General features: G+C 43.8%; 1 protein-coding gene across 3 annotated transcripts in view; it reads right to left on the bottom strand.

Moving 5' to 3' along the window:
- Positions 1 to 12,208, bottom strand: part of IRAK3 (interleukin 1 receptor associated kinase 3) — a 78,548-nt gene that overhangs the window by 34,332 nt on the left and 32,008 nt on the right. The window contains exon 1 of one of the 3 annotated variants that reach the window (XM_087814558.1): positions 9,868 to 9,997. The exons of the other annotated variants lie outside the window; for them this stretch is intronic. Within the exon in view, the coding sequence (XP_087670684.1) occupies positions 9,868 to 9,997 (130 nt within the window). Of the gene's footprint in view, positions 1 to 9,867; positions 9,998 to 12,208 lie in introns of those variants that run through there. 3 annotated transcript variants of the gene reach the window in all.

A 12,208-nucleotide genomic window follows, 5' to 3' on the forward strand; every position in this document is an offset into this window, starting at 1 on the left:
ATGTTAACCACTGAGGTTTTGGTGGTGTTTGTTACTGCCGCATAACTCAGTCTTATTGTGACTAATACACACAAAGTTTTATCTTGAATTTTCTGTTATTTGTCTCATTTTATACCAGAAGAGAGCAAAAGGGAGTGGCAGCTTTCGTGAGTACATATCAAACAAGGGAAGATGAAGCTGAGACACTCAGTCTGAGAGCATGCTTAAGCTGTAGGGGCAAAAACAGCTACAATCAAATGTCTGACATCTTTAAGTTGGAATGTGCTTGTCCTTACTCCGTATTTTAAGTTCTGGCAAGAACAGATCCATTCTTCATCTCTTTGAAGAGATAATATCTCATGAAGAGGCAAGGACTATCCAAATGCTAATATATATTTTAGATAGCTTATCATTAAAAAATAGGAGGGGACCTTCAGAGCAAAAATTTGGTTAACTCTACCACATTTCTTTTGGATGATATAATCTACCTATTTGGTTGAAGCACATTTTTCATAAACACTATTTCTAAAATTTCTTAGAGGATATGCTGCAAATCAGTGTAATTCGAACATTTGTTGAGTACTTACTGGGTGCCAGCAACATAGTAATTGCAGGCACAAAGTGTGAATGGAGCAAAAAAAGGGATCCCTAACTAAAGGTAGGGGCATCATGGAAGACTTACTAGAGGAGTGATTTCTGGAGCCTGAGCCAAGTTTAAAAACTATGAATATTTCTAAAGAGAAGATAATTCTTAAGGAATTATTGGATAGGGTATACTATTCTAGGGAGAAAATAAATCACTGGAGTTTCAGTTTGAAACAGAGACAGAAAAAAAATAAACTCTGAGCCTCATGGACTATACTGTCTGTCTTCTAAGGAGAAAAGTTGCCAGTCGAGACAGCATTGCTGGCATCCTGGGAATATGCAGGAACATATTGGTTTAGTGGTGGCTCTGCCATTGACATATGGTGCCAGTCCAGACAAGTCACAGCCTCACTAAGCAGCCTCCAACTTCTCATTAGTAAATATTTTTTAAATTAATCCCTCCCCAAACATATAGTAAATTAGTTTGCCCTTCCCCAGCCTGCTAATTATGTGAGCACTGACTTTAAAACCCCTCCAGTCTTTAAAATACCTCCTAGTCTCAAGATTAACATTCCAGTAAGGTAATGCTAAATATCAACTTTTAGTAAAGGGAAAATTTAGGTTTCTACTTTTTTTATTAGTAAGCTAACTGACTAATATTTAGACAGTATTAGGCATAATGTACCATATAAATTAACAATATTTATATAACATATAAAAGGATTCTTTTTCTTTCTTCTCTTTTTCAGATAAAACAGCTCCCTCTACACTTTGAATCTTTGGGGTAAGACATGCATCTAATTTAATAGGGGTGAAGAGAGAAGATGCCCTTTTGGGCTACCACAGTCAGGGAAGGAGCGTGAGAGGGATGGGACCTCAGCTGGCTTTGCAGCAGGGCTGGATTGGGGTAAAGTTTAAATAGGTTAAGGGAAAATAGAAGAGCCTTGTCAAATGGGGAATTGTTCCAGAAATGAAGGGAAGGGCATGAGGGGGCAGAGGAGACTAGTGTTGCTTAGAGCAGCGGGTTTATATTTAAGAAAAGGTAGACAAGCTTCATGAAGTCCCCAATTACCTTTGAAAGAATGTGCTCAGCACATAGTAGATGTTCAGTACATATTTGGTGCAGGACAGAGAGGGGCCCTGAGTGTTAGCACAAGTTAAACTTTATCCTGAAAGTAGACAGGCCAATCTAAGATTTCCGATGCAAAGATGGGAGCTTTACTTTTTGGAAGATCCATCTGGTGGCAATAGTAGCAGCAGTCTCATATCCAAGATTCGCACATAAAAAGCTATAAACATTTTCTCTGGGTTCTCACAGGAGGAAAGGAACGGTTTATAACTATTAAGGAATCTGGAGTTAACTTTTCAAGTCCCAGGGGATGTCAGATTTCCCACATAATTCCATTCCCCACTTTTCCGTTTCTTTTTTTAATTTCTGAATTTCCCTTTTAAAAGTGCGAAGGCCATGAGTCTGTGCTCTCCAGTCCTGTGACTTGGCTGAGAAACTGCTCATATAAATGCTCTTCCTTAAGTACATTTCTGAGATTTAGCTGGTGGGTGAGTAAACAGATGGCAAAAAAGCTGGGGTTTTTAGTTCCCTAACACTGGCCAGGGGCAAAGCGATCTGTCTGCACTGTCTAAGGAAAGCTAGGCTAGGCAAAGGTATTTTTCTAGTAAGAATAGTTCCCAGTATGAAACTGACTGGGGCTCAGTGAAAATGGATACTTCATGTATGGGTTGCTTATAGGACTAGAAACGAAATGTTTTCTTTCTTTAGTGATTCACAGTGCAACGTCAATAGTTTCTCTCCAATGATAATGCATTTTGAATAGAAACACCACTAAAGAGTATTATTAGCATCCATAAAATGCATCATTCATTTAGATCAAATTCTATTAAACAATACCTTCAATTTGATGCAAACTCTTAACCTTAATCATATTTCTCAATATTCCTAGTTTTCTCTTATTGTTATATATTTGTTCCCTTCCAGGGCATAGAACTTTGTTTATTCACAGAACTAAACAAATAAAGAGTAAACTTCTCTATGATTGTGTTGTTAAAATTAAGAGCATTCTAAATAAAAGTGTACATTTAAAAATATGCCGCAGGGAAGCATTGTTTAAAACCACTTTTTGGAAGGCAAATCTTTCATTTGAAAGGCATCTTGGCACAATATAAGACAAAAAGTTGACCTGAGACGTTCAGAGGTTAGTTTATGTGAAGATACTGATTGCTTAATAATCATTGGGTGTTCAAAGGTGCTCGGAGGCTCTGTTTAGAGAGGAGGTCTCTCTGGGTAGTGCTAAACCACTGGGGAATTCAGCTGCAGAAATCACTCTCCATATGCAAATTTGTGCCTGAAGGGGTTTTTTAGAATAACGCAACACACTCTTGTCGTCTTTTATTTGCATTTTACCACATGCTAAAACCCTTAGGAAAGTAAGACTACAGTCTCACAAAGTTTGTTTTGAGATAACATAATGGAAAAAAAGAAAAGGTGCCTCCCTTCTTCCTATAAAACACACAAAAAAGGCATTTTTTTTTTTTAAAAAAAAAGAACATTTAAGATTAAAGATATTTTTAATTGCAAAAAAGTAAAACAAATCTCCAAAGTGTAAGTTAGCTCAGCTCCTCTTTCCAGACCATGGCATCAATACCCACTAGCTAAGAAATATTATAAGAAATGATACTTATCCAGACTTAGGCTTATGTGTACTTGTTACCCCAATGCCTGAGTAGGACTCATAATTTAGTAACTGAGAAGGGCTGTGCATGATTTTTCATGTATCCCCCCATCTGTCCTGCTGTCTCAATCCCAGACCCAGGTGGGGACCTAACATTACCTCTGGGAGAGCATTTAAGAACAGTTCACCCTCCACACCAACATTTCAGTCTGGAACTCAGAGTCCACACCCAGGTAATGATCAGCACTGTTTCCCCGCACTGTCTTCCCTTGTTAACTTCCCCACAGCATCTGTATAGATCTGCTGCCTACATTAAATTGGAAAATCCTTGCAAGCAGAGAGCACGATGTTGTAGAATGCCTTGTCTAAGATTCTGCCCAGGAAGGTTTTGGATGTTTCACCGGTATTCGTCTGTTCATCAATTCATTCAAATCAACAGATATTTACAGAATGCCTGCTCTGTACCAGGTACAGTTTTTGACACTAGAGGAGTATGCGGAAAACAAAGCCAACAAACATCTCCTGCCCTTGTGAAGCTTATTTCGAAATGGACAACAAACAAATCAACAAAGACAGAGAAAGTATGTGGAGAAGGGTGAGTGACATGTAGAAAAATAAAGCAGGAAAGAAGCGTAAGTGTGTGGGGGGGTGTCATCAGGGTAAGGTAATAGTTAACCAGAAACATGAAGGCAGTGAGGGAGTAAGCTTCAAGGTCACCTGCAGGGAAATGTTCCTGGCATGTCCAAGGAGGCCAGGGTAGCTAGGGCTGAGCAAAAAAGAAGAAAGTGAGAAAAAACAATGTAGGACTTGGATGTTTCCTGTGAGGCGAGGAGCCACGGAAAGGTTCTGAAGGGGATAGCGGGGTATAATACACTTCACACGCGTGCTTCACTCACTGGCTTCTGTGTTGAAAAGAGACTGGAGGGCAAGGGCGGTGGCAGGCGGCCCAGTGAGGAGGCTGCTGAAATGGTCCTTCCTCGCTGCCTCCACGCTGGTGGTTGGGACCAGGGTGGCTGCGGTGGCAGTGGTAAGAAGTTGTCAGATTATTAGATTGATCCTGAAAGCACAGTCAACAGTACTTACTAAGAGACAGGATGTGGTCTGTGAGAGAAAGCAAGAAGTCACAGAAGACTAATATTTTTGGCTTGAAAAAATGAAGAACGGAGTTGCCATTAACTGGGATAGAGAAAAACTTCGGGCGAGGGGAGCACTTCTGGACTGTTAAGATGGAGGTGTCTGTCAAATAGGCAAGTAGATGGATGGTGCTGATTTTCAAGAGACAGACCCAGACTAGAAATCTGGGAGTTATTAGCACAAAAATGGAACTGACAAGTTCGTGGGTATGGTAGATAAACAGAAGAGAACAGGTCCACGGACTAACCCCAGGGACACTAAGAGATCATGAGAACGTAGGCTCACCCCACTCAGGAAGGGGAAGCATAACTCTCTATCCCTTAGTGTGGGCAGGGAGGCAGTGTATAACATGGAAAGGGGTGGGGGAGCCAATTAAAGTGTAGAACCTGACAGACACTACCTCAGTCGCGGTTAACATCAACAGTGATATGTCACGTAAACACTGTGTACCTCTGATGTGATGTAATGAAATTGGTACTTTACTTCTGTGGTCTACACCCCCCAAATCCATAACCTCAATGTAATCATGAGAAAATTATCAGACAAATTTCAGTTAAGGGACATTCTACAAAACAGTAGACCAGTACTGACCAGTATTCCTCAAAACTGTCACAGTCACCCAAAACTGGGAAACTCTGAGGATCTATCACACCAAGAGCCAAAGGGGCCCCGCCGGCGTGGCTCAGCGGTTGAGCAGCAACCTATGATCCAGGAGATCCAGGATCAATTTCGGGTGAGGACACATGCCTGGGTTTTGGGCTTGGTCCCCGCTGGGGGGCATGCAGGAGGTAGCCAATCGATGACTCTCTCATCATTGATTTTTCTATTTCTCTCTCTTCCCTTCCTTCCTCTCCCTGAAATCAATAAAGATATATTTAAAAAAAAAAAAGAAGAGCTGAAGGAGACAGGAGACATGACAACTAAATGTAATGTGGTGTCCTGATGGGATCCCAGAAGACAAAAGGGGTATCTGGTAAAAATGAAGGAAATCTGAATAGAGTATGGACTTTAATAATAGTGTGTCAACATTGTAACAAACATATCATACTAATGTGAGATACTAATAATATGGAAAACTGGTGCAGAGTCCATGGGAAGGACACAGAGTATACTGGAACTCTGTACTATCTTCTAAATTTTTCTGTAAATCTAAAACCGTTCTTAACAATATTCTATTTAAACACTTTTTAAAAAAAGCATAGGCTCTGGAATCTGACCATCTGGTTATAATCTTAATTTGCAACTTACTAAACTATGGCTTGAGGTAAATTACTTAAATTCTCTGAGAGTCAGTTTCTCTGTCTATAAAATGGCAATAGAAATAGTACTAGCCTCAGAATTTTTGTGATAAATAAATGAGATAATCCATGTAAAGTGTTTAACACACAGTATATTGCAAATAGTAAATACTCAATAGATGGTGGCTATTATTATTACCATTTAAAATTTTTACTGAATATTCAAATACACATTTAATGTGATTTTACATTTAATTTGTTTTATAAGTGATTAATAATTTCTATAATAATTGTCTTTCCTTTTTGAGAGGAAGAAAATTGAACATAACCCATTATATAGTATTTGTAAAAAGGGTTTCCTTCTCAGTGTATCATTGAAGTGCTCCAACTAATTTAATTTAAATACCACTCTACTGTAATGGAGTGAAGTGAGTTGTCACCAGAGGCTCTGTATACATGTCATCATGTCTATAAGGTAGTATAAGATAAATAACATTTTCCAATTAGAGCTCTACTTTCATTGTAAACATAAAATCAGCAACATCAATCAGCAACTATATTACCTTGTGATTACACTATTTTAAATAGCAATACTTGATAAAACTGATTTGAAGATTAATATGTAGAGTTTGTTTAAAGATAAAAAGAATTAAGTGGAATAGGAAAAGAGTGTGGTAAAATAACTGTTACATTAGGATGTTATTAAAGAAGAGCATTTGGCCTAAGCAATGGCTTCCAACCAGGCTGTGCATCAGACTCACCTACAGGGCTTGGCAAAAAAAACCCAGAAAGAAGCTGGACCCTCTATGCAGACTTGTATCAACAGCTCCAGGGGTGGAGCCTGGGCATTTGTATATTTTTTTAAAATATATCTTTACGGATTTCAGAGAGAGGAAGGAAGAGGGACAGAGAGAGATAGAAACATCAATGACGAAAAGAGTCATTGCCCGGCTGCCTCCTGCACACCCCGACTGGGGACTGAGCCCATAACCCAGGCATGTGCGCTGACCAGGAATCAAACCTGGATCTCCTGGATCATAGGATCTCCTGGATCTCCTGGCTCAACAGCTGAGCCACGCCAGCCGGGCTGGGCATTCCAGTTTGTGAACCACTGCTCTTCTATCTTATTGTGTATACTCTGATCATATTATAGGCTGCCATATGATTTACCTTTGTCAGAGCTGCCTTTGTAAATACAGCCTGATATTCACCATCATCGGGAATCATTATCAGCTCAAGACAGTCTTACCTGTTACTATTATAGTTGTTTTCTATGTGGAACGTTGGACCCTCTGTATCCTCAGGCTCTGAGCATAAAAGGGATTGTCTCCTTAATTCAGTTTCCCAACACCCTCTTCTCCCCTTTCTAAGGTCAAGTTTTGCCTCCCTGCACCTCCTCCCCTCTTTCTCTTTTAACAGCCAATAGAGAAACTCAGCATATTTAACACAGGCAGTTACCCTCAACTGCCCTGAACTGAGCCAGTCTTTCCTTCTTCCTGAGTCAACAATTCATGAAGCAGATGGTGTGTTCCACGTCTCCTTGCAGAGCTATATGGTCCAGGCTGTCAGAAGGCACCTCTCACCCACCCCCTGAACAATGAACTGTAGCTGAAGAATCAAGAAGTAGGCATTTTAGATCCTTCCCCTATATAGAATATACAGACTATATGTAAAAATGCAACTCTGATCCACAACATGTGTCAACCAGCCTAGGAAGCTAATCTACCATCTACTGGAAACAGTCTGGGAAGTCTAATTAGTATCTGTAGCCACTAGTCCAGGAAGTCAAACAACCACCCCCATAGCAACCGGGCCCAAATGGTCAGGACTTGATTAATAACTAACAGCTTCCCTAATTTTTGCCCCTGCTTCCAACTTAGGGCCAACTGGAGAAAGCCAAATATGCACCCCTAAACAAACACAGAGAATGCCCCACTTCTAGCTAGCCCAGCTCCAGCTTCCTCATGCCAACAGCCTCTAATCAGGGCATACGTGAAGCCTTCTTTTTTCCACTATAAAGCTTTTCTACTCCTCTGCCTGCCTGGGTGTCTCTGTCAAATGCAAGTGATGGTGGCTGACTTCCTTGCTTTGAATAAACTGCCTTTGCTTGTTCTGTTTCAGGTGGTCTTTGTTTATTTCCACAATTAGGAAAATGGGGCTGTAGGTTTGAAATGGCTCACTGAACTGTTCTTTCAAGGCAGAAATAGCCGTACCTTAGGAAGGCTATAAGATGTAGCAGGAAGAGCACAGTAGTACTTGTGACTCTGAGGACGGCACGGTTCGGAAGTGGGAAGTATAGAGTGGCTGTAGGTAAGGGCACAGGCCCTAGATCCAGACTGCCATGGTTCAAGTTCTGGCTCTGCCACTTCTAGCTGTGTCAATTTGTTGTTACTTAACTAATTTGTACCACAGTTTCCTCACCTGTTAAAATGTTGGTGATGATAACAGCACCTGCCTCATAGGGCTATTGGAAGGATTATAAGACAATCCTAAATATGAATACCTGGATTTCAATGGAGAGAGAGGAGAGAAGGAAGGAAAGAAAGAGAATCCAGCAACACAGGGCTGAAATTCTTGAAAAGCAGCAGTGGCCTGGGGCTGATTACTAGCTGCCTCTTTTATTTATTTTTTTTAAAATATATCTTTATTGGTTTCAGAGAGAGGAAGAGAGAAGGAGAGAGAGAAACATCAGTGATGAGAGAGTCATTGATGGGCTGCCTCCTGCACGCCCCTGGCTGGGGATCCAGCCCGCAACCCGGGCATGTGCCCTGACCAGGAATCGAGCCCCGATCACCTGGATGCTAGGTCGACGCTCAACTGCTGAGCCACGCCCAGCCTTTTAAATGAGACATATATTCTTCCATTTTCAAAGTCTCCACCAACCAGCTTCAACCATTGCTTCTCTCATTTATAATACCTACCTGGCCTCATCTGCGACTTGTGGGTTGGGCTAAAAACATTTTTCTCCTCTCACAAAGTTAGTAACCTCAGGAAACCATTGGGTGCAAAAACTGCCAATGCCATTCATTATCCATTCCAAAAAGATCTGGTTGGGGAGGGATCTTATCCCTCAAATGTATCTTGGAAATTTCTATGCTTTCCAGAAATCAAAGACTCAGGTATCGCCCTAGCCGGTGTAGCTCAGTTAGTTGGAGTGTTGTCCTGTGCACTGAAGAGTTGCCAGTTTGATTCCTGGGTTTTGGGCTCGATTCCCAGTGGGATGGGTGCAGGAGGCAGCCGACTGATGTTTCGCTTTTACATTGATGTTTCTCTCCCTCTCTAAAAGTTAATAATTTTTTTTTTTTTTAAAGACTCAGGTATCCTTTTCTGAGATGTTTACTTAAGGGTCATAATTTAAAAATTACAAAGCTTGTAATATATAAACATTTTTTATATAACTAGAAACCCAATGCCACATTCCAGAAAGTGTGACCATATTCACGAGCTACAATGAAAACTTTTCCCCTCATAGGCCTCCTGCTATTCTTGGTAAGAAAAACAGCCAATTCAGAGAATTAAGGCTAAGTTGGTTTGACATAATTGTCTTTATTTTCAACTAAAATTAAACGTGGCATCGCAGAGTATCAAATCTAACCAAAAACGCCTGTGTTTAACAAAGATTTTTGTCTGAATCATTTCTGGCGAGCACACTCAATACTTCCAATAGGCAGTTGCTTAACCTTCCAATTATTGCATAAAATGGAGTTTTGAAGCCAACTTTCTAGATCAAAATCAAAAGCCATTCTCTAGCATAAAGCTTCATTCCATCGAATTGGGCGAACAAGATAGTTAAGAAAACGGAGAACCGTGTTCATTACAAACAGTCTTTCACTGTAGCGTTTCACCTGAAGTTTAAGTAAGGGGTTCATCTGAGAGTGCACTGAAGACACCAATCTAGGGTAACTTAGCAATGACGAGAAGACATCACGTAGGCTTCCCGGCTTACAATACTCTGAACCCCGTAAGGCAGGAGCGGTTAATAAACATTAGACGGTTTCACGCGAGGAGCTGTTTCCCCCGAGCCTCCGCTGGCCCGAGGTCTCTTTCCAAGACAAAGGGCAGCTCTCGGGAGGGTCTCGGGGAGTGTGGGTCCCTCCAAGACTGGGAAAGGGCCGCTCCCCGGGGAACGCGGGGCGCGCTTTCCCGCCGACCCGACGGCGCGCGCTGCCCCCGGCGGGGCGGGGGCGGGGGCGGGGGCGGGGGCCGGGGCGCGGGGCCCCGCAGGCCCCGCGGGGCGCACTCACCCAGGCCGCGCCAGCCCAGCGCGCCGTCGCAGCTGTCCAGGATGGCACACAGCTCGGCCAGCAGCACGGGCGGCATGTCGAACAGCGGCGTGTGCGCCGAGAGCGCGCCGCGCGCCCCCGCCCCGGCCATGGCTCCGCTCGGCTCGGCTCGGCTGCGGGAGACCCGGGGCCCGGCGGAGGAGGGATGCGGGGCCCAGGCCTCTGCACGCCCGCGAGGGGCCGTTACACAACCGCGGAAATCCTGCTTCCACGACCGCGGCCAAAACGGCAGAACGCGCCGAGCCCGGGTCCTGGAAGGGGCGGGCCCCTCGTGACGCAAAGGGCCGCTCCCCGCGGAGGTCCCCGGGGACGCCCGGCGGGGCCGTGGGGGCTCCCTGCCGCGGCTGATTCCTGACCGTTGGCTTTACGTTTTGAAGAGGGTTTTTTTTCCCCATTCTTCTGGGATTGCGACGTGACTGAAGAGACAAAGCAAAGAGTGAAAGCGGGAGGCCGGAGCCGCAGAACGAATGGAGAGTCGCCCTGCCCTGACACGACGGTCTCCCGGCGCGATGGATGAGGCCTCTCCGTCCTTATTCGAGAAGTTTCTTTCTTTTTATCCCGTCAAAACCGACACATTGAGGAACACTAGGAAAACCCAGAAAAACTGAAAGAAGAAAAGATTCACTCATAGCCCCACTCAGCGCAAGACAACCACTCTCAACGTTTTGGCACATTTTCCCCCCAACTTTTACTGAATTTAAACAGATAAACGTGCGTATATGAACTGGTTATGGGAAAAGATGCACATAAACGCCAACCACAGAAAAACAAAAGAGAGCGCGAAGTGAAAGAAAATGGTAGGTGTTTTCTTCCCGAGGCTGCCCTTTCGCCACGCTGTTTGGCTTACTGTGTCCTCCCCGCTCCGGGCTTTCCTGATGAAACCGAGCGCTCGGCCCTGTCTCAGACGGCCTAACAGCGGCCTCCCTTTGGCTTTCAACTTGGAGTTTCAGTAAAACTGCCTCCTGTTTTGCAATCTCCTACCGTTATGCTGTAATACCCCCCAGCAGGCAGGACACAAACGCTACTGACAAAAAGAGGAGGTGCTTCGAAAGCGATGGGAAACACCCCGAACTTGATGACTGGGCGAGCGGACCAAGACCCTGAACTGAAGCAGCATCCACGCCTCCTTGAAACCTTTCGGGTTTGCAGTCTTTGGGAATGGCGCCTCCTAGAGGTCAACAGTGGCGATGCACTCACTCAGTGCTACAGCAGTGCCTGGATTTCCCAGTTCTCAGCTGAAGTTTTATTCCACAGCATAGTTTTGAAAATCGGTAACGCCAATAGCGTCTGCGCAAGAGTTTCTATCTCCCTTTGTTGAAATGGCTAAGGTTTCAGCGTCCAGCTGTCCATGCTTAAGAGGCCCTGTGCTTCTCAAAGGGGCTGCCTGAATAAGGTAGCGAGGGAAGACGCTGCTCGGTAGCTGGTAGCTCTCCAATGGACAGCGCAGGGGGGCCACACTCACACAGACAGAGGGGCCAGGACGTCACTGTGGCTGGGTGAAGCGGCCGGCAGGGCCAGCTCTGAGCGATTCTCTGATTTGCACAGGAGCAAGAATTTTACGTGAAAGCCAGATAATGTGAGCTCTGCATAGATTCTGAGAAATCGCTTGTACTTTCAACGTGGGCAGTATCAGGCCATGCTCCCCACCCCGTTCCCTAGAACTGCCTCTGAGTTTTGAATTCTGTATCATCAGATCAGATCGCTCACTATGCTCTTCACTCTTTCCGTCATCCTCTGTCTCCCCTCCACCTCAATTCCACCTCCTCGTTTTTAGGCTATAGAGCTTCTCACTGTAATTCTCTTCAATACTCATCCTGTCTTATTCTTGGTGACTTAAAATATATGGAGAATAGATTATGATCTTTCCAATACCCTGGACTCTTCGGTTCCTTGACTCCTCTCCTCCACCCTATTTCAGTCACTCACTCACATGAACATCCCATGGAACGTGTCATTATCAATAACTGCACCCCACCCATACTTTGTATTTTATGAGTCCACCCTCCGACCATTCTGCCTGTCCTTGCAGTGCATTTCCTCTAGTACTCTGATCTTAACAATCCTTCCTTCTCACGAGAAGACCAATCCAAACTCTTGCCACCTCATCTCTGGTCCCATCCTCTTGAGATCCTCACCTCTCTCCTTATCTATAAAGTCCACATTCAATTACTATAATCCCTCCTTTGCATACACTCTTCATTTTTGTGCTCCTCTCTCACTTTGTTGAACTCTCTTGGCAAATCTAGCATCCTGATTAAATCTAATTCTCCAGTTTTTGGCTCCGCACCCATGCACTTAAGTG

This window comes from Miniopterus natalensis, chromosome 2 (assembly GCF_054644295.1).
Source record: "Miniopterus natalensis isolate mMinNat1 chromosome 2, mMinNat1.hap1, whole genome shotgun sequence".
In the NCBI taxonomy this organism is placed as follows: Eukaryota; Metazoa; Chordata; class Mammalia; order Chiroptera; family Miniopteridae; genus Miniopterus; species Miniopterus natalensis.